Source organism: Phoca vitulina, unplaced genomic scaffold (assembly GCF_004348235.1).
Source record: "Phoca vitulina isolate PV1807 unplaced genomic scaffold, GSC_HSeal_1.0 scaffold13, whole genome shotgun sequence".
Taxonomy (NCBI): domain Eukaryota; kingdom Metazoa; phylum Chordata; class Mammalia; order Carnivora; family Phocidae; genus Phoca; species Phoca vitulina.
In genome coordinates this window covers 42,166,102-42,189,082 of record NW_022589716.1, presented here as the reverse complement: position 1 = coordinate 42,189,082, position 22,981 = coordinate 42,166,102, and the positions used below count along the sequence as shown (strand labels likewise).

The 22,981-nt window shown below is 43.0% G+C and overlaps 1 protein-coding gene across 4 annotated transcripts in view; it reads right to left on the bottom strand.

The window, feature by feature from the left end:
* Positions 1 to 460: 460 nt before the first annotated feature.
* TSEN2 (tRNA splicing endonuclease subunit 2) overlaps positions 461 to 22,981 on the bottom strand; it is a 40,780-nt gene continuing 18,259 nt past the window's right edge. For 3 of the 4 annotated variants that reach the window (XM_032411963.1, XM_032411967.1, XM_032411964.1), the window contains 8 exons: positions 22,308 to 22,845; positions 21,021 to 21,098; positions 15,008 to 15,058; positions 12,606 to 12,744; positions 6,664 to 6,700; positions 6,015 to 6,126; positions 4,802 to 4,891; positions 461 to 3,841 (listed from right to left, as the gene is read on the bottom strand). In XM_032411963.1, coding sequence (XP_032267854.1) covers positions 3,782 to 3,841; positions 4,802 to 4,891; positions 6,015 to 6,126; positions 6,664 to 6,700; positions 12,606 to 12,744; positions 15,008 to 15,058; positions 21,021 to 21,098; positions 22,308 to 22,845 — 1,105 coding nt within the window. In that variant the 3' untranslated portion in view covers positions 461 to 3,781. The remainder of the gene's footprint in view (positions 3,842 to 4,801; positions 4,892 to 6,014; positions 6,127 to 6,663; positions 6,701 to 12,605; positions 12,745 to 15,007; positions 15,059 to 21,020; positions 21,099 to 22,307; positions 22,846 to 22,981) is intronic. The other variant, XM_032411966.1, reaches the window with a different exon arrangement.

Sequence of the window (22,981 nt, the reverse complement as noted above, 5' to 3'; positions counted from 1 at the left end):
GAACAGAAGCAGGGGGGAGCGGGAGAGGGAGAAGCAGGCTTCCTGCTGAGCAGGGAGCCCGATGTGGGGCTCGATCCCAGGACCCTGGGATCATGACCTGAGCTGAAGGCAGACGCTTAACCGACTGAGCCACCCAGGTGCCCCGGACCTCAGTTTTAAGGAAGTTAACGTCCATGGTTTAACTACTGGAGTCTGTAATCAGATTTTTAAAAATTCAATTCAGTTGGTAAAATCGTAAATGAAAGGTGGGTGGTGGGGAGAAGACACCTCATTTCTTTTTAACCCATGTACTCCCCAACAAAGGGAAAACTAAGTTAAAAATCACATTCAAGTAAATAGTAACTTAAAAAACACCAAAAATGCTTTAACGATAAGGGTAAAAAAAGGCAAAATTTTATTCCACAAGGAACAGTGCCTTTTCAGACTTGTAGACTATGTTCAAAAAGGAAGAGAAACCTAACCAACTCCACCCTGGCAAACCTGCCTAAAACCATGCCCCATTCATGTTGGTTTAATCCCTGCCAAGCATAATGTTATGAACTAATTACTTTCTAGAACTGAATCTCCTTACAGGATAACTTAGGACTTTGGGGCACAGACGTCACTGCTTCCCCTCAGTTTGGGAATGGAGCCAGAAAATGTCAGCCTCTAGAATGGAAGCTAAGAGAATCATCATAAAGTAATCAACTGCACAAAGAACTGCTTTAACAGATGGTAGGTACGGTGGTTCTTACGACACGGTGCTTCCTCTCGCCCCCCAAAACGAATCCACGTGGCTGGAAGTGACTGGAAGTCATCTGTGCTGTATTTCTGATTTCACATGCTTTTCTAGGCTGGTGTCACTTCAGCTGTGGAGATCTTGTAAAGGCACTAAACCCAGGACCGAGAGCTCTCGGGTCAATTCCTCTACTTGCACTTTGTGGTGGTGGTGTGTGGTGGCCACCTCTCTGAGACCCAAACCTTCATCCTAGGGAGGGTCCCCCCATTTGAACTCAAAAGTCTGTTGTGGGAGAAGCAAGAACACAGGTGTCTGCCCCATCTTAACCCCCACTATCTGAATATTTGCTGTAACAATTTTGCAAAAAAATGGTATACCATATTGGCTATCCAAAAAAAAAAAAAAATAAATAAATAAATAAATAAAACAATGAGTCTGTGAGTCTGCAGTAAAATCACTCAAGTAGTGTCTGGAGCACACAGCATGTGCTGGTCTTAGCTGACTGACTGCCCAATGCTTGTGCTGTTTAGATGTGTGGTGGATGGTCACATCATTTCCTCCGCTTTATTAAGTAAAAATGTCTGCTATGGAAGTGGAAAAACCTATGAAGAAAGTAGGTGAGTTTAAAAGACCTAGGAAATCCCCTTTCTTAGAAGAAGAAGAAAAAAAAAAAGAAGTGATAAGGTATTGAGAAAGGTGATCCTATAAAAGAATCTTGGCCAAACACGTGTTCTCCCTTTATTTGTGTATGGTTTTTTGCATTGGGTGACAAAATAGAACTTGCAAAAAGTGTTGGTTCCACAAAGTTTCATGGTGTTCTTGCGTGTGGCATGCTACACTTATAAAGCCAGTGAAATTCTATTTTTTTTTTTTTTTTTTTTTTTAAGCCAGTGAAATTCTTCTCTGGAGGGTGCATGGCCAGTCAGCGCGATGCCACTGAGCACATGTGGCTCCAGTGGGCAGCTGAGATGCCTTGGGAGAGCTGGAGAGTGATGGAGCATAGGGAGGATTTGGGGAAGAATTCGTTTTAAAGCAAGACTGGAAGGTTTGAGATTTAAGAACCACGTAAACACACTTTGAAGAGAGCAGGTGAAGCAACTTCTGTTCTCAGTGAGGGGGCAGCATCCCCCCCAGTGAACCAGAGCCACTCCTGAAGGTGTTTTTATCACAGAGCAAATTTCCAATCTTGCTGAACCTAAGCTTTTTTTTTTTTTAAAGAAAACACGCCATCTGTTACATCTATTTCAGAAGATAAGAAAAAAGTTCCAGGACATAATGCATCTAAAGATAAACTAATCCTGGTTTTAGCTGGTAACTGTAAACCAAAACCTTTGCTGGTACATCATTCCAGAACCCCAGGGCCCTTGGGTAATGCTCAAGAGTGCGCGGCCTGCTACATGACGTTCAGACTGTGTACGTGAAGAAGGAATATCTTTCCTACAAGGCTTGTCTAAAGATGATGCTTTTGGACATCCTTCCAGAGCTTTCAGTTAGAAATAATACCTGTGCAATCTCATGGGTAGCCGTTACATGAAGGGAGTCCCCAAAACGTTGAAGGCACATTAGCTGATGATAAGATATGTGATGTGGAGTGCTCACAGGAGGATAGTATTTTGTTTTTTTTTTTTTTTTGGAGGATAGTATTTTGATGAAGGAGTCACAGAAGAGTTTTTACCAGAAAAGCACATGATGCACTGATCAGGCTTGGAGAGAAATGTCACCACCAATGACAAATGAAATAGGGAAAAATATGGCTCCAGAAATTTTTGCTGACTTTCAGGGTTTTGAGAAAGTGACGCTTCAAAGCCAAGTCTTTTACTTTGCTAAGGAGCCTGGAGAAAGCAAAGCAGGTAGTAAAAATGTTGAACTATTAGCATCACTAATGAAGAGCAAAAGGACTTAATACTAAGAAGCTCTTTCAAGTTGATGGTCATTATTGGTCTGCAGTGGGGGAAAAAGAGGACAACCTCCCTCATTTGAATGACAAATCTTTAAAATGTAGACCGTGCAGATATAATGATTCTGTTGCGAGAGAGCAGGATCATGCCGCGAACAGAAGCACCGCGTTAACACACACAACCACAAGCAGAATCTCGGGCTGCCGGGAGCTCCAGGACCATGCGTAAGAGGAATGCACACAGATGCCCGTCTTAGTCATTTCGCAGCTTCTGGCTCTTACCGTCCACTTCTGGGGTGTTTAGTGCTAAGGAGAAGACTGTCTAACCAATTTGAAAAAGGCTTGGTTTATTGTGTTTTGCCAAATGCTAATTGCATTCATTATGTATCTCCATACATTATTTCACTACATTTTTTAATTTTATAACAAGTTCACTGAAGCACGATGCAATTTTTATCTAATACTGTACAATATTGCTGTGTACTATACACAAACATGTCCATCAGTGAGTTCACTGAGAGTCAGAGATTAGGTTTTAAAGGCTTTATGACTCGGAAATCCTTGACAGATATTAAATGGATTTTTAAGCGTTCGAGTAATTGGTTCAAGTTCTTAGATAAGGTGAGACACATTATTTGTTCCATTTAACATAATGGAATACAGGGTCTTACAATCCCCAAATCTCCTCTCCGGCACTCTTTCAGGAACAGACTGGAGGTGAGTAACAAGAGACGCATGTGTACACAAGCCTTTGGGAAACAGTACTGTGCCACATAAATGTACACTACTGTCATTTTCAGGTAAAATCAGAGAGTAACAGAATTTCCCTGTTGCTGGAAGAGTCCTCTTGGGACTCATCTAGTCCGACCTGTTTACTGAATGGATGAGGAAAGAGGCCCACAGAAGAGAAGCTCAGCATCAGTCGGGAGTCAGTGACTGACCCAAGGACAGAATCTGAAGGCCAGCACAGAGCTCTTTTTTCTCCCCTGTGTAATTTTATTTTGTAAAATACTAACCGCTTTTTGGTGCTGGGACTGCTATGCCCTTTAAAACTTTTCAATTATTGGGCGGTTATAATAAGAGGACTCTTTGCCTCCACTGAACTTGGCTTACTGTAGGAGACTCAATAGTATTTGTTGGTAAATCAGAATTCTGAGGTTGAATTGTTAAAGTTCGTCTTGGTCACTCCTCTCTCGTGAAGAAACCCAACGGCTTAGAATCACCTCCTGTAGCCAATAAAAATAAAAAGGTGACTAAGAATTTCAAAAACGGAAATGAAAGAACATGCTAGGTGTGTGAGATCCAAGCAACATTTCACAAAGAACTGTCTATATAATGAGGACACCTGTTCCCATTCCTTGTCACTGAAACACCTGGGGGAAAGGTGAAGGCAGCACTACACACCTTCCACGAAAATACTATCTATCATAATCACACCAAGATCTTCAAAGCTAAACTTGCCTTGGCAGTGGTATTCTACTAGCACATTTCAGGAACAAGAGTGCCAGGACGAGAGCTAACATTTCACATTAGAACCAGCTCTGAGATGGTGCTGGCATACCAAGTGGGTCTGGGCTGGCATTCGATGAGCAGCTGACCGAGGGGGCACAAGCTGGGCAAACTGCATGGAGGAGGCGCAGGGGCCGGGGAGGCTGCGGTGGGACAGAGCAGTGCGAAAAAGGAGGAAGGGTGCAACCTCAGAGACAAAGAAAATCGACGATGTGCTGGATGTGGGGGAGGAGTCCCAGACGGGGCGAGGGGCAGAAATAGTAACTAATACTGGGTGACAGGATGGCAGCCCTGCCAGAGAAACACCCGCCAGGAAGACTCAGAAGCCAGAACCCCAGAAGCCAGACAAGAAGTTCAAGGGGGGAGTGAGTTAGCAGCGCCACTTTAGTTTCTGGGAATGAGACCTGGGAGAGGCCTGGTCAGGAGTTCCCAGGCCATCTGTGACAGCAGGGTCAGCTGAATGGTGGGGACGGAAGCCAGATGACATGGCAGATAAAGCGGCAGCAGGAATTACGGGGAAGTGAGAGTGGGCTCAGCAGGGAGCAGGCCTGAGGGGGCTTCCTGTTATCAAGGCAAGATGGTTTTCATTTCTTTTCTTGGGACCCCATGTTCCAGAGGACACAGTATGGTGGACAGAATCTTTGGGATACCATGAGTTTGTCTCCTAGTTTACCTACCTGAACTTTAATTCGTTTCATACATTCTGGGGACTCCATCTCTTTGTCAGTCATGGTAGAGGGTTTAATCAAATAGCATAGCATCAGTTCCTATTGAGAAATGAAGAAAAACATCCACATCCCACACAATAATAATATAAATTTGGGTGCAGGAAATGCAGGCAGGCTCCATTCCCTCCCACACTGTGCTCTTGGAAATTCACAAAGCACACTGGTTTCCTCCTAGGAACGTGACTGGGCCCGGGATCTAGACTAAGGACCTGCCATTTAGTCATTGTTGACATGGCAAGAGAATGCAAATAAAGCAAATATATGGATTATAAACACAGCATTTAAAATATTAAATATATGCTACAAGCCCCATAAAATGGGTATAAAAATACTAGAAACAGTATAGACTCCCTATTTCTAAAAGACAAAGCTACTTTTTATAGGCCACGCGTAAGGAACTTAACCCATACTCAAGGCACTTGCCACCTGGCCTCTGCTGGACCTTTTGCGCCCTCCTCCCCCCACTGCGCCTCCAGCAGCATTGGGACAGAGTCAGAGGGGGTTCACAGTCTGTGTCCAGTTAGCAAACTATTGAATAACAGAGAACACCCAAAGCTTTCATCCTTAGTAGTCCTGGTGTAAGATGAAATTTCCCTCCTATCTTGATGGCAGCAAAATCCAGCAGAACACAAGCCAGGAAGTCAGATGACTCTGGGTTTGAATTCCAATTCTGCATATAAGTTGCATGATATCGGCTTTGCCACTCAACATCTGACTCTGATTGATTCCTCACCCTTAGGGATGAGAATAACAACAGGGTGGTGAGAGAAAACATGTACAGTGCTTAGCCATAAATATTAATATCCTTCCTCTCTCCTCAAGAGATCTGCTAGCTCTGAAAAGAAATTTATCAATGTTTTGACTCCCTTGTGAATGTGTGTGAGTGAATTCTGAGCATGTGCTGACAGCACCCCTGGAAAGGAAGGCAAGGCCCACCTACATCAATCATTACAGGAAACTTTGAAGCTCAGTTCTTGGAGCTCAGCACCAGTGGGTGATGGCAGGGAATGCGAGAGGAGGTCAGCTTCTAGCCCCATCTTTTAGAATCTTGCTGGCAGGTGTGAAGTTCCTACAGATGACTTTTAGGGTTCCATTACATTTAAGAAAAAAAAAAATCCAACCATTTTAAGTGACACGTGAATGCCAAAGCTGATGCTGTTACCTTGGAGACATTAACCGAAACTCTGCTCAAGGCAGCCAGTGACCTCCAACTGAAAGGTCTGCGAAGAGAGCCCTCAAAATGGTCATCGACTAACTCAATAATGACGGAGTAACTGGAAGACAGATAGAGGGCATTGTAAAAATAAAAGGCATGAAATCAACCTCTTTAAAAAGAATAACGCTTGTTCTACCAAGAACAGAGATACAGAAAATAACATATACATCATCTAATCCTAAATGCCCCTGCAACGTTATTGGAAAAGTATTAATGAAAAACACTTACTTTACATTACAAACTTTCAGGCTCATCTCAACACTGACAAGGAGAGAACAAAAATATTTCTCCCAATAAGAAAGCCATGAATTCACTCAACTGTTTAGATACTAACACTCACTGATATTACGATGAACAATTACTGCATAGATTAACTCAGTATGTAACACTACAACACGTTTACCATAACCTATTTATTATTTTACATATAGTACAATAATGTTAGTGCATAAGGCACAGATTTAGAGTATCTATTCCTAGTAGGTCAAGAGAAACATGATTGTAATAGTTTCTGCGGCACTGAAAATTACACTGGAGGTCAGAAATTTCCTCCTGTCCCTTTAAGCCATTAACTTATTTAAAAATCACTCCAAACCTTGCATGGTAAAATGGAGGGCCTTTTCGATACAACACTGCAAAGAAAAAGAAAGAAAATGTATAACCACTTGAAATCAAAATCCTTATTACTGACATTTTCTCTTCTCCAAAGAGACATAAATACCCAATTATCTGTATATGGGTAATCTGCAATATGCCCTGTGGTCTATTTTTAAAACCCAAACTGTTTTCTTCCCTCAGAACAAAATGCAATTAGTAAAGCAAATCTGTGGCCAAGATCCTAACAATCTTATCTCACCCTCACCCCACAAATGAAATCCAAATTCAAATACAAGTGATTTTGGTCTTGCCTTTTGTCTTATACTCTTCCAGAGTGAGAATGTGAAATTATGTCAAACATGTGAAGTGTATATAATGTGGACTGGTATTTTGTTATTAATTTCAAATCAAAGTAATTCAAAATGTCTGAGCTACTCTGGCCAGGTACAAGCTGACTTGAGTCTTGGTGCTAGAGATGAGTAAGAATCATCACTATTTTTAAGAAATTCAGTCAGGTTGGGGGAATAGTCACATAACCATACAGGCCATTTGGAGATCAGTCTGCCCTACTCATTCAATCTGTGGAGATCAAAAGCCAGTGCCCACAGGAGCCTGGGCAAGGACTCTGCCCCGTGGACTCTGGAACTGCACAGGGAACCCTTCAGAGGCACGACGTCTGTGGCAGGGAGTGGCTATCTGTTTATCAAACTCATTCCCTCTCTTTCTAGGCACATGGCTAGATCATGTCTCTCAGTCTCCCAAGCAGCCAGGCTGGCCCATAAAACCCTGCCATGTACCAAGCCTGTACTTATTCCTTTTTGAAGATGACCTTGAAAGCCATGTGGTGAAGACCATGGAGACACAAAGAAGAAGCCTGGGCTCCTGAAGCACCTTTGGGAGCTGATCTGCTCACCATTCAGAGACACCAGTTTTTGGATTTCACATGAAAAATTAACTTCTGTTGTTAAGCCTCTGAGATGTGGGGTTTATAGTAACTACAGGTATAAGAAATACCTTTACTAATATACAATTACATCTGTAAGCTTGTGGCTGTCCCCAGTGTAAAATCAAAAATGCAGAAAAGCTTTTTATCCTTTGAGGAATTGATAGAATTTTCCTTTTTGGCCATACCAGTACTGTAGCTAATTTCCCTTAGGCTCAGCAAGCTCAGAGCCAACTTGAGAGCATGAATAGTAACCCTGTAGGCCCATGGACAAGACAGCAACCCTTCACCCAGACTACATTTTCTAGGGTCATGTTTCCTTTTTATTATTATATTTCCTACTGAAATTATATTTAAAGGATTTGGCAAGTCAGCTCAAATTCACTGTGTAAGGGTACAAATTTAAGTAAATACCCCAACATACAATCCTCAACTTTTTGAGATGTGGTGTAGTGGAAGGAAACCGTGTACTGGAATGAACTTGAATTCAGGAGTTTTGTTTCCTGCCCGGTTCTGCCACTCATGGTTGTGTGACTTCAAGCAAGTTACTAACACCTCTGAGCCTCAGTTTCCAAAATTAGAAAATGAGGAACAAGGGGAAATTGAGATCTTTTCTAGCATTCAAATACTATTATTTATGACCAGGCACACATCTCTAACGTGCATCTGGAACCCTGGAACATTACACAGCTGGAAAGCAGGGGTCGTTTCAGATGACTGATGATGATGGTGGTGTAGCGTTAGAAGGTAAAAGCATGAACACTGGCATGAGACAGACCCAAGTCAAGTCTTACCAGTGTCAAGACCACATGACGACGCCTTGTGTTTCAATCTCCTTATTATGAAATCTGGGGGTAGTAAGTGAAGGTAGAGGTGTTGGCACAGTGGCTGGCATAAAGTGAGGGTTCAAAATGTTACCTAGAATAATAATCATAATGATGATAGTGTATTCAGAGGGAAAAATAAAATCGTTTTACAAAAATGCCTCTGAAGCAGAAAGATGAAAACTTCCGAAGTCTAAGAAATCCTGGGCATTCAAAAATAAAGTCTGAAAGAACAGGGAAAAGAGAAAGCTCCTTCTTATAAATGAAAGCCACACACGGCATGTGGAAGGAATGACAGAATTAGAAAATGATTAGGGCAGTAATTAATTTGGGCAACTGTTACAATTACTGGGGACACAGATATGCACAGTCTCATCCTACATATTACCTGTTAATTACAAAAGGAAATATGCAATTTTACAACAGACATCTGATAATGGCCACTTTAGCCAAGTAATCAAACTTAGTATCATCAACAGTGGGACAGCGTGACATTAAGTACCTCCTGATGGGGCATAATACACATAACACCTATGCATGCCAAAGAATGTGAACTGGAGTCTAATCATGAGGAAACAAATGTGGGATATCCTCTAGGACTCTTCAAAAAATTCAATGTCATGAAAAACAAACAAGGTAGAGAAACTGTCACAGATTAAAAAAAAAAGCCAAAGAGGCTGTGGTGGGGTGAATGGTAGCCCCCAAAAGATACATCCACAGAATCTGTGAAGGTGGCCTTCTTTGGAAAAGGCTCTTTGCAGAGACTGGAGTGATGTAACCATAATCCAAGGGACGCCCGGTGCCACCAGCAGCTGCAGAGGCAAGGGATCGGCGTCCCCTACCACCCAGCAGACTTCCAGCCTCCACAGCTGTGAGAGAATGAATTTCTGTTGTTTTAAGCTCCCCCCCACCCGCCCCAGATTGTGGTAATTTCTCATGGCAGCCCTAGCAAAATAAAAGAGAAACCTACAACACCAGATGTGATACATGAACAGTGACTAGAGCCTGTATTAAAACAAAAACAGCAAAACCCCCATAGCTGCAAAAGACATTTTGGGGATAACAGAGGAATTTAAATTTTCTGGTATTCTGATGATATTCAAAGTTCTGATTTCTCCCAGGTATTGCATGGTATTATACTTATGTAGGAGAATGTCCCTATTCTTATGAGTTGCACACAGAAATACTATGGATCATGTGTGCAGATGTGGAAAATGTTAACGAAAATAAAAAGTTTGACTGGAAAAATAAGCCAAGAGAGTGGTTTAGGAAAGAACCAAGACATGAGAAGAAGGCATAGCTCTTTGTTTGTGATGAGTACAGAGGAGCTGCTCTGATGCCCCTCCCTGGAGCAGAACCAGTCATCAGCCTCTGAGCTGGGCGCCATGACTAGGGAGTGTTCCTTTGGGCTCTGGGAACCCTGTATGCTGCTGGCTTCCAATGGTTCCCATCACTGCACCTGTCTTGCGACTTCTAATTCACAGGCTGCTGTGAAATTACATGACCAAACTCAGTCAATGCGAATCCAAAATTGGAGTGCGTGGGAGGGAGGCTTAGGAGTAACTAGATCTTAAGTCACATCAACCAGTAGCTGCACGTGTCGGAAAAAAATAGACACGTTGAGCTGGTTTTCAGCTTTCTGGCTGGCAACAGCAGTTTAGTGTGGTGGAAGTACAAGGAGCGTGGACCCAGACAGAGCAAATTTCCGCACTTACTTGTCGTGGGACCCTCGGCAACTTCCTTGACCCTTCTAAACCATAATTTCCTCAGCGTCTTATAAAAGGAGGCGAATGCCACATGCTCACAGGAGTATTAAGATGAAATAAGACGAGGGAAGAAACACTAAGGCAAGGTGCCGGGTCACCGTGAGAGCCAGCAGCTGCAGGAGCTTTTGGATGGGGAATGTAAGAAAAGGCTCCCACTTGGGTTTCTAATCTGGTTTTCACCAGTGGGTGATCAAAGTAGCTCAGCAGTTGCACTCAATTTGAGATCCATATCATTTGTTCCGAGTACGGCTCCTGGAATGAAAAGTGACTGACAAGATTTATTCAAGGGGAAGAGTTTTCCTGATAAGATGTGAATTTCATAATGGCCCTTTGTCCTGGGTCATTACCTCTATACGCAGAAACAATAGTTAAGAGGGGATGTCCTGGGCTTAACCTGTGTTGACAGTTCTAGGGTATGTGTGATTTGGTCACTGAACCTCAAAATTAAAATAATATTATTGTTAAAAAACAGCAGGCACCAACCAGCTGTGCCTAGAGAAGAGGAAAAGCTTAGGAAGCTGTTCCTCTTTTTTTTTATTTTAAAGATTTTATTTTTAAGTAATCTCTACACCCAACGTGGGGTTTCAACTTACAACCTCGAGATCAAGAGTTGCATGCTCCACTGGCTGAGCCAGCCAGGCGCCCCAGGACGCTCGCTGTTCCTCTTACCCCGGTCTAGCACTGCTTGTGAACTCCTGCTAAAGCAGGAAATGTGAGGACACCCCTCATGTTGCTGCTGGGCCAGAGACCTGGTCTCACATTAATTATACAAGCAGCTCGAAGTACATGATATGACCCAGCTGTGGCAAAGGCCTCCAGGGAGCTGGGAAATAACAGTTGTTTTATTTCTTTAAAAAAATCTGTCTGTCCTTTCAACCATCCCTATAAGGCGGTTTGTTTTAAAAATGACTCCTCATCCACAAATATGGCTTAGCATTGAAAATACATGAGATGTGGTATACTTAGAAGGCACTCAACAAAGGCCCTTTTCCCCTCCAATTTTTATTTTTTGTAAAGAAGATGGTGTTATCCGTGTTATATGATAAGCAAATGGACACTCAGAGAGATGAAGTAACTTGCCTGAGGTCACACAGTAAAGAGGTAGAGCTGGCTGTGAACCCAAAGAGCTCTCTTTACTAGCCCCAGCCACCTCTGGAAGTATCCCTGCAGCCTTGTCGATGGAAAATTCTAACTCAAGTTTCACCCATACAATGAGAAAGCTGAGGAAGACCTGCCAAGCATTTGTACCAAACGGCTATTCTTACAGGAGTATGAAAAGGAGAAGAGGGTGGGAAGCCAATGAAGGAAAATGAAACAGGCACATAACTTATTTAAACGTCGTGAACTGTGGCCAACACAATTATGTGGAAACCTAGCAAGCTAATCTCGAGCTAATCCTGATCATTTGTGTGCTAACCCTGAGTTAGCATATCTGTACCTGAAATCCAGGCATGGAAGAAATAAAAGAAACCATTTATCTTAGAGGGTTAGGAAATCCTTAACCTTTATTTTGGACTGCTGACACCCTCCCTCCCCACTTGAGAATTTAACGAAAGCGGTGGACTCTTGACCCAGAAAAACATACCAATCTACAAACACAATTATTTTATGCTGGGGTCTCCTGAAGACTATCCTATGATTTCAGGTTAAGCACAATTTTAGAGCATTTAAAGATTTAAAAGATTGAATTGGCTTTATGTATTAAAAAAAGGCTCAAAACACATGAACCAAGCATATAACACAGCTCACAAGACCTCAAGGGCCATGACTTCTCAAATAGCTTGATATTTTTGTTTGAGCCCCACAATTCTGAACATCCAGGAAGCACCCTGACTTAGCAGATGTGGAAAATGAGTTTGAGGGACTTAGCAGTGACACAACTGCAATCTCCACATCAGAAAAAAAAAAAAAGAATAATAAGAGTATCCATTGCATAGGATTGCTTTAGGGATGAAATGAGATAATGAATTTTAAAATGCTTGACACATAGTAAGTGCTCAACAAAGGACAGCTGGGATTATTACAATAGTATGATTATTCTCATTTGCCAGATGAGACAACTGAGGCCTAGAGGATAAGGGACTGCCATATATCACACGATCACATGGCTAATGAGATGAGGGGAGTGGGGGCTGTAAAACTCTCAGATTATAGAGCAGGTGAGAGGAAAACCTGAATACTTGGGGCTACAGGCCTCTATCTCCAGGCTTTCCACTTAGACTTCCTTTTCACTCTTTCTGGACAAACCCTCCACCCCAACTCAAATATTTTTATCTAAGCCAAAATGAAGGTATCATCTTAGAAAAAAATCAGCAACAGCATATATTACCAATTCAGTTTTCACCTTGGGATCTGCTGCAAACGCTGGTGTGAGAACCAGCGTTCTACAGAGTCAAGAAGTACTTACGTAAATCTGTCCCATACTTAAGTCCCACTTTGGGCACCCAGCCCTTGCTCCGGAAGTAATGGTATGCCATGTACGTAGTCCTAAATGTGGGCTGAACTACAGTGAAAGCTTTCCAGAGCTTCATGATTGTTAAAGGCTCCTAATGTTGGTGAGAGAAAAAAAGGGCATTATTATGTATGTATTCGCTCTTCCTTCAGCCAGTGAACTGACATCTACACCAGGTGTGGCGCCGAAGCAGTCACCACACACAGTGCCCATGACGGAGGGACTTCACAGAGGACCTAGGCCTGTGCTGTCCAGTGTGGCAGCACCAGACACCGTCCGGAAGGGAGATGTGCCTCAGGTGGAAAATACACACCGAATTTCAAAGACTTGGTAGGAAAACAAGAATGATATGTTGAGTTAAAGAAACTCTGTAAATAATACGACTTTTTTCTTTTAACCCCTTCAATGCGCTACCAGAAAATTTAAGACGACGCACGTGGCTCTTGTCTGAGGCTTATATTCACGTCTATGAGGCAGCACTGCTCTGGGGAAGGCCTCCCTGCAACAGCAATGTCTGAGATGAGGAGGAAGCAGCCAAGTGGAAGGGGGCAGTGGGGGGACCAGGGGCGGTGGGGGGGAACCTGGGGGCAGTGGGGGGGGGCTGCACAAGAACACTCCGGGCGGAGGAACGAGCATGTGCCGGGTGCTCAAGTGTGACAAGTCCACCATAGCCGGAGGGCAGCACGTTCCAAACATTGCAGTGACCCAGGCGAGTAGCTACTGTATGTCAGGCCACATTCAGAAAAACCAAAACATAATTTTGTAAAAGCTTAAAAAAAAAAAAGATGCCCCATTTAGTCTTGGAAACTAGAGAATTTATCTCACGGCTTAAATGAATAATCTAACTGCTTCAAAGAGAATTTTGTTCCTAACAGAGGATATGAAGACACAGAGAATGGCTTGGTTCAGAGAACATTCGATTCTCCAGCTGGTTTAGGGCTCAGTCAATGAGACCTGCTCAGTTCGTCTCAGCCTGAGACTTTAAATCCATAAAAATGAGCTAGAGTTTTTTTCTTCTTTTCTTCTTCTTTTTAAAATTGTTCCTAAGGTAGAAACTCCATACATGTGTGGCCTTTAAATCCCAAAGCAAGGATACATTCAGCCCCCTTGTATTAAGCAACAGTCTTGTAGGGAAGGCTGAACTTCCAATATGGAGAGCCCATCATGTTTCAGAGGCTGAGGATTCTAGGTAGCAGTGGAATATTCTCGAGAATTTCAGCTAAGACCCAGGAGGGGAGGCAAGGTGGGCTAAGAATGGCCACCATCTGGGAAAATGAGTCACCCATCAGCTGATAGCTATTTTCAAACCACTGGAATACTCTCGAAAAGAATTTATATAATTAGAATTTGATGAATGATAAAATTATGTACTTCCAAGAACAGAACAAAATATGCTTTCTCTGTTCTATTTATTGTTCTGCTTACCTTTCTCTTTTTAATTCATTTGAATTATTTGGAATAGGTATTATATTCACATGGTCCAAATTCACAAAGTATAAAAATGTACAGTGAAGTCTCCCTTTCTACCTGTGTGCCCAGTCCCCCAAAGCCTCTACCAGAAGGTAAGCAATGGTATCAGCTTCTCGTGGAACTTTCTTCTAAGGGCAGCAGGCTACAGTACAGAATCACAGGCTTTGGAGATACCTTCATACAGTTTCAAGTACTAATTCTAACCAGACTAGCTGTGTGACCTTGGGTGAATTACTTACTTCCTCTGAGCCTCAGTTACCTTATCTGTAGAATTCCTACCAGGCAGAGGCAAGGATGAGAAGTACCGCCTGAAAGGTACCCAACAACACACAGCCTTTACCGAAGTAGGCATTGAACACTGGCAGTTTTAATTTTTAGTACTGTTCTGACACCAATTTCCTGATCATCATTTAAGATATTGCTCTTCTCCTAGGCTCTGGGAATGAAGTTCAATCTGAAAGAGTCAAGGCTGGCTTCTGCCTTAATAATCCCAATTCAGGGGGTGCCTGGGTGGCTGAGTTGGTTAAACATGTCACTCTTGATTTTGGCTCAGGTCATGACCTCAGGGTGGTGAGATCGAGCCCCACATCAGGCTGCACACTCAGCACGGAGTCTGCCTGGGATTCTCTCTCCCCTTTCCCTCTCCCCTCCCCCCCGCTTGCACGTGCTCTCTCTCTCTCTCAAATAAACAAATAAATAAAATCTTACCCCCCCCCAAAAAAAATCCCAATTCAGGGCCCAAAGCCTAACCCTAGAGAAAAAATTCAATTCCAATTTTATTCAGTGAAAGTAGGTGCGTTTGTATTACAGCAATATAAAAATCACTACAGCCTGCTTTTAACACCAGGAAAATTTTAAGTGGATTTTATTTAAATATGACATCTTACCTTCTCATAGTAAATACTCAGACATCCCAGAGCATAGACCAGGAAAAAGGCCTAAAAACAGAGCAAGCAGAAAATGTTCATTAGAAACAGTCCCACATTCTTGAGAAATTATTTTACAGATTGATTTCTCTTTGCCTTAAGTACAAATTAATGTCCTTAAATCATCTTCAAAAAATGGTCACATATTTTTAACATAAATGGCTCATGCAAATTTTAAGGATTAAAAAAAATCTAAGAAAATATGAAAGTCACAAATTGATTAAAAATCAGTAAAAAACAAAGTATTTGTATGATATTTTCCATGTATTTTCCTCTTAAAAACCACATAGCTAAACTGAAAAATGATGTAAACAGTTGTAATAACAGAAATCTTTTCCTCTGTAAAATTAAATAACCATATCAAACTGAGAAAAAAATTTATAGAAAGAAATATATAGAAATTTGTGAAAAGTGGGCAGTGTAGATTTGGCTTGCATAACAAAACATGAGTTACAATCCTTGCTGTAAAGTGATCTCCTATTAATCCCTATCTTTCCATGAATTTCATTATACAGTAATGTGTTTTACTTGCATGGGAAGGCAGGAGGAAAAGCAAAGGAAATCAGTTGTAGTTGAGTAAAATCACACTTAGATGGAAATAAAAATAGCTTTTTTTTTTTTTAAGATCTTATTTATTTATTTGACAGAGCGAACGAGGGAGCACAGCAGGGGGAGAGGCAGAGGGAGAAGCAGACTCCCCACTGAGCAGGGAGCCCAATGCGGGGCTCGATCCCAGGACCCTGGGGCCACGACCTGAGCTGAAGGCAGACTCTTAACTGACTGAGCCACCCAGGAGCCCCCAAAGAGCCACCCAGGAGCCCCAAAATAGCTTTTTTTTTTTTAATTTATTTTTTTAGTAATCTCTACACTCAACGTGGTGTTTGAACTCCCAACCCCAAGATCAAGAGTCATATACTTGACACCAACTGAGCCACCCAGGCGCCCAAACTGCTTTCTGATAAAAGTAAGACAACGCCAAGCATTGATACCACCAAACAGACCCTGCTGTTCACTCTACTTGTAGAGGGGGATAGGATCCACGTTTACACTTAAACAGACTTATATGCGACACTGGTGTGTCGTAGTGGCTAAATGGTGGTATCAGTAAAATTGGGGTATTTTCTTTATAAACATGAGGACAGATGATTATAACCAAACGAAAGCCATTCTGCTGCTGCCACCACGTGGCACAGACGAGGGCCCTCTTACGTAGTGTGGCGACAGAGATGCGGTCCTCAGCCCTGAGCCTGCACATTTTTGTTCAACAGCATGGTACCGATGACCAGTGCTTACTTAGCTTGCTTCCTCACTGCCCCAGCACGCACAGGAACAAACCACAAGAGGATTTAAGAGAGCGCAGGCTATGGAGGTGTAGGGGTTTCAAGCAGCAATGAGAAATACCTCTGTGATCCCCAGGAATTGCCTGAATCCACCCCGTCATTTTCTCCTGGCTATATCTCATGGCACTTCTCTTTACAGCAGCGGTTCTCCAAGTGTGGTCTGGGGATTTTGGAGACCCCGAGACCCCTTCTGGAGGTCTCCGGGTCAAAACTATTTCATGGTAATAACACATTATTTGCCTTGTTCCTGCTCATTGTCTCCAGAGGCTCCAAGACATGTGGTATCACAACGGACTGAATACAGAAGCAGATGTGGGCATCCAGCTGACTTCTATAAAGCCAGACCTTACAGTGACTGGCAGAAGCGAAAAACTGCCATTCTTCTCACTGAATTTGTTCTGTTTTGAAAGAATATAGTTACTTTTCATAAAATTTTATTTATGTTAATATATAATGGATTTATCATCATCTTAAAATGAATTAAAGAACAAATATTTAAAATTTTGTTTTAATTTACAATTTGGTAAACAGTGACAGATATAATTCACATAAAGATGTTCCTGGGATCTTCAATAATTTTTAAGAGAGTAAAGTGGCTTGAGAACTACCACTTTAGTTTCACTCAGATCTAAACCTAGAGCTTCTCTGAAGATGCAGGTGACCCCACTTCTCTGGGTCCTAGCCACCACTCCCCACCTGGACTTCTCAGAGGCCTTTCTGCTCCGTGCATTCTCCATGGCAGCCAGAGCCATCTTTTTCCCACGTGAAGACCACGTGGCTCCAACGACTAAAACCCTCCAGAAGGCTTCACAGCACTTTGCTTCCCACTGCCTCCAGTCCCTGCGAAATCTGACCACCACTCTTTCTGGCCATGTTGGCTCTATGTCTGCCCCTGAACACACTAAGCTCATTCCTGCCTTCATCTTTGTAAGTGCTACTCCAGTATCTCGCACATTCTGCCCCAGACTCAAAAGTCACTTTTTGGAGAGGTCTTCCGAACCTCCACCCTTGTTAAGCAACCCTCATCCTGATCATCTTCTTCAAAACACTTTTGTCTGAAAACATCTTTCTTACATGCATTTCTCCAACTTGAATGTGAACTCTATGAGAGCAGAAACTCTGCCTGCCACTCCCCTGGCCCGGGAGGGGGTCTAGCACATGGCATCTGCTCAGTGCTTGTGCGGACAGAATCGACCCTGAGTTTAGGACACTGCCAGAGTCACCGAGAGCAGGTCTCTGCAGGCCTGGCTCGCCAGCTCCTTTCTCCTCAGGTGGATGCTATATGCCCCACAGTCCCTTGCAGCTACTGGTGGCAGCCTTCCCAGGAGTCCTACATTATTATTTTGACCTTCTGTCTTCCTGTGGCACACTACTCACTAATGCAGAGTACCACTGTTTCTCGGATGCACACAGACGGTGGCCAGAAGGTGCCACGGAGGAGACAAACTTGGGTCCTCAAACAGCCAAGTGCTTCCCCTTTCGACTTCTCCCAGCTGTCACTTCTTGGTTCTGAACGGGGCGACAGGTAGGATGGACTCTGGGATGTGGCAGAGCTGGGCTGAAATCTTCATTAACAGCTATGCCCTTGGAAGTGTCACTTAAGCTCTCCTACCTCATCTACAAAATGGGGATGAAAATGCCTTTTTAAAGATCTAATGGGATTAAGTCTCATAAAAATTTTAAAGGCTATGCAAAGTACCTAACTGCTCAATTCATTTTAGTTTCCCCTCCTTTTAAAACACCATTCAGATATTGTAGCCTGCAAAAGTTCAATCCTCTCCTTGCCAAGCAAGAGACTCCTTCCTGGTGTCTGTTAGAATTTAAGTTCTTCAGAAACTTTCCATTATCAGTAAACACATGTTTCTCTAAGAACTGATGAAACCAATGCCTCATTAATATTTACTGGCCTAAAATAAATGGCTTTTATGAATACATACAAACTGCTCGTAGGCACTTATTACAGATGGAGTGGATCTTAATTCAACTGAGTTGGCTTTATTTAGAATTAAATAATCAGAAGACTGGGGCCTTTCTGCACCGGTGCCCCAGTGCCTCCAGGACCAGGTCAGACCCCTGGTACATACTTGTAGAGGTAGGTGATTATGTCCCTTGAGATCTCATCAGTAAGTTTTTACTATCAAAGCAAAATGGAGGGATGAGTTTAACGATGGTTTTAATGTCATCACTAAATCTAGTTAGGTCCCAAAGCACTATAATGGAAAAACAGTTCTCAGTAACAGATTTCTAAGAGACAGATCTTTAAGTCAGCTGTGGTATTATCATTCCCCAGGCCCAGAAAGAACTGCTCTGAATCACCACAGAAGGGCTGCCCGTGTTCCTGATGGATATTTATGGAAACACATTAAACTGTACAAGTGGTGCACCAAACACAGGTGATTCATTCAGAGGAAATCTGCCAAAACAGACCTGAGAGGCAGAGCTAGGTTTAATTGCACATTCCCTGAAAACTGCAACACCTCTCTGGAATGTCCTCAGAAACGAAACAGCTTCCAAGAATGCAGAGCAACCTCATCTACCTCCCATTACTCTTGTCTTTCTTCAGGGAGTGTTTGGGAGAGAGCACCAGACAGCAACACCTTTTTTCTGTCGGTAAAAAGCATTGCATGGAACACAACTGGACCTACTGGAACAGTGAGGTTGGCACCTAATGCTCTCTCTCTGCCTACGGCTGCCGCCTCCCAGAGCTGAGATACTGGCCAGCCCCTCCTGGCCTCAGCCCTCCAGCCCAGCCTCCTACTGATGCTAGCTCCAGTACCTGCCCTTCTCTGATGTAGCGCCCGCGGTGCCCCAGGGCCTCCGGGACTAGGTCAGACCCCTGGTACATACCTGTAGATATGCCCTCCCGAGCTAGCCCTCCCGTGTTGCCATCCAGGGCTGAGCTGCACGAAAGAGCCTATGCTGTCCAGTGTCCAACTGGCAATCCCTTATTTATCTTTTAACATCTACAGATATCACTGACTCTGTGAAGTCTTTCCAGCTAGCTCACGTCCCTTTGGACTCTACCAGTTTCTGTGCAAATTCCACACCTTGTATGCACCCATTTAACAAATAATTATTAAGCACGTGACAGACGTCAGACACTGGGTACAAGGATACCAGAGGAGCAACACTGGCACAAGACCACATGGAACGTAATTGTTTCCTGGGCTATCTTTAGGACCAGAGCCATATTCTGTTTACTTCTGTATTGTTAGTACTTAGCCCAGTGCCTGGCACAGAGTAAGTACTCAGTGAACATTTTTGCAAAATATTGATTGCAGAAGAAAAGGTTCCAACTAGCTACTTAATAGCATTTACAAGTAATTTAATAATGATAACAACAAGAAAAGCAGGCACTAACACTTACTGAGCGTTTATTATGTATCTGGCACTGTGCTGAGCCCATTACATGGGGTAGTTAATTCCCAGAAGATCTTATGAACAAGGTATTACGTAACCCTCATTATACAGAGAAGAAATCAAGGCCCAGAGAGCTCCAGCACCTAGAGAAGGGGTATCTACAGTGTTGTCCAGCAGAAAACTTCCCATGATGACGATGTTCTACACCTGTGCTGTCCAATACGTCACCACTATCCACCTGCAGCTGCTCAATGTTTGAAATGTAGCTGGCACAACTGAGAAGCAGAATTCTGAATTTTGCTCAATTTTAATTAGTTTAAATAGTCACATGTGGCTAGTGGTTACTGTCTTCGACAACAGACTCAGCTGTCTCATTTGTAGAACGAGGAGATGTAGTAAATAATTCCAAACACCCTTTCCTGGTCCCACAGTCTGTTCTTTGTACGTTTGGCCTCACTGCAAGGACGGAAGTACAGACAAGGAAATCCACAGAGCATGGAGACACAACTACTCCTCTGTAGATGGGCCCACGAAGTTACCAATGTGGATGCAGTCAACAAGCACTCCCTGAGACCCACGTCTACACCGAGAACAGTGCTAGCCCCTGCAGGAGCTATCAAAGACAAGCAGGAGCACTCCGGGAGAGGAAGAACACGAGACTGAGGGAGGAGTGTGATCCTCCAGGGCAGAAAGGACATTTCTGTGCACAGTATAAACAGAAGCAAAGAAGGAGGGCCTGAACACATGAACACAGGATGGAGGAACTCTAAATCAGAGGGAAAATTTATGATGCAGTTTTTAGAAAGTCACTTTCAGTTAACTTTTGGGAATGCAGCTATCGCATTAAGAGAACATGTGTTAGTAATTCTGCAGAAGGAAATATCTAGAATCCATTTATGTAATTAGCAGCCATGACATGACTTGAAGCATGCATCATAGCTTATTAAAAGCTGGTGAAACTCCATGAATATACTAAAAACCATGAACGGTACACTTAAAATGGGTGAATGGTATGGTATATAAACTGTATCTCATGATATAGGAAGACCCCTCATAATCTTAGACTTGATGAAATGAAGGCTAAGGAGTGAAATTTAGGCTGGCCTACTTTGGAAGCTGCCTATGGTCATTTCAATACCCATTTGTAATGTTCAATTACTGAATACTCAGTAATTACTGAATCACATACAGAATTGCATTTACAAGTGGACTGCATTACAGGTTGCCTTGGCCCTGAGACCAAGAGCTGAAAAAGTAACATGCAGGAAACATACCTCTTCTAGGCTAAGTTGCAAATACTCCAAGATCCTATATGGATTTCTTCTGCATACTAATCTCTTTTTTGGTGCCAACTGAAAAGAAAGAAAATACATACAGAACAAATGGAAGCACTACATATTACACAGAGCACATTGCATTTTAAAACAAACATTTTTCTTACAAATTTCACAGATTCACATTTATTGGACTAATACGTTAAAAATATTTTTTTTATTTTTATGTGGAAAAAGAAGTTTTAGGTTTCTACTATTAACATTTCGGTTTACTTCCTTTCTATGTTCCCCATGAATTTTTCCCAGTTATGATCCTTTCGTTAGTTGAATTTATGTACTTCTTTTCACCCACATGCACCTCACAAGTGTGGGCCTAGCTTCTTTATCAGGCTTCATAAACCCCATTCTAAAGGCTAGATAATATTTCTTCAAACAGGTGTTTCACATACTACTTAGCCATTAGACTTGCTCATTTTTAGGTATTACAGATAATTCTAGGGCAACTGCCTCTGACTGGGCATCCCTCAAGGGAATGGCTCCTGATCTTCCCAGTGCTTCTCCTGTGCCGGCTGGCCTCCACACCCAGGACTCCCCGCACCACAGCCACACTCAAGACTATGTGTAATTACCACAGCACTTCTTTTTCTCCCACCCAAGGGAAAGATTATTGTACCTGCTTTGATTTACACATTTTTTTAAAGTTAAGTTATTCACAAACTTTGAGGTTTTAGTAGAAATAGCTCTCACAGCTACTGAGCCACCAGGGCTGGGACCCAGTGCCTGCTGGCTCCTCCCCCCGCCCCGCGGGTCTCACCACCTCTCACATACACTGGGCACTTAATGTGGGCCTGCTACCAGTTCTGAGTAAGGGGCATCCTGGTTAGCCCACATCTGCCATGGGCCAGAAACAGATGGCTCTGGAGGAAGTGAGTTATTTTCTTCTTCAGTTGATCCTTGAACAACGCAGGGGTTAGAGGCGCTGATTTCCCGCCACAAAAAATCCGTGTATAACTTCTGATTCCTTCAAAACTTAACTACTAATAGCCTACTGTTAACTGGAAGCCAACAACATAAACAGCTGATCATCACATATTTTATATAAGTATTATATGCTACATTCTTACAATAAAGTAAGCTAGAGAAAAAAATATTAAGAAAATCATATGGCAGAGAAAACACATTTACAGTATTGTACTGTATTTATCAAAAAACCCCAAAACACCAATCTGTGTGTAAGTGGATCCGTGCAGTCTGAACCCCTGTTGTTCAAGGGTTGGCTATACTTACTTCTTCACTTGGGGCACATTCCTTCTCGCTCACATCATACACGTCTTCCTCCACCAGCACGAACTCATCACCAGGCCCCTTCTCTCTAGCACAGAGGAGACCCGCTTGCTGGCTCCTGTCCCCAGGCTGAGTGTCAGGCAGGGGGAGGAGAACATCTTCTTTGCCACAAGAAACTTGGGGCAGGGGGTGGTGTTGCAGCCTGGGAACCTCCACCACAGGTTCATCCAAGCCGTTTGGAGCAGGCAGGGCAGGCCCAGGGCCCTCCTGCAGGCGTTCTGAGGGCTTGCTGGGACCGTCGGTGTCAACTGACTTTCCCACGTCCCCATTCATCACAGAAAGTGCCTCTCTATCTGCGGCACCTTCCATTTTGGAAACCGTTTCAGAGTTCCGCTCATCATGCCATTGAACTTCTTTATTCCTTTCTATACCAGGATGCTCGAGTGGCTTTGTGTAGTCCTGGAGGATTCTCTGCGCTGTACTCTCCTCCTGCCCCTGTCTTTGCATGAGCTCTGCGGCCCACTCTACACTGTGCTGATACCTGCAAGATGGAGATACTGTCAGAAACACATTAACAGCTCATAGCAGTTTTTCTCAGTAGCGGGCTATAGGTGAATGTTTTCTTTATACTTTTCTGTGTTTTCTAACTGTTCTGCAATAAGCATGTGTTACTTTTG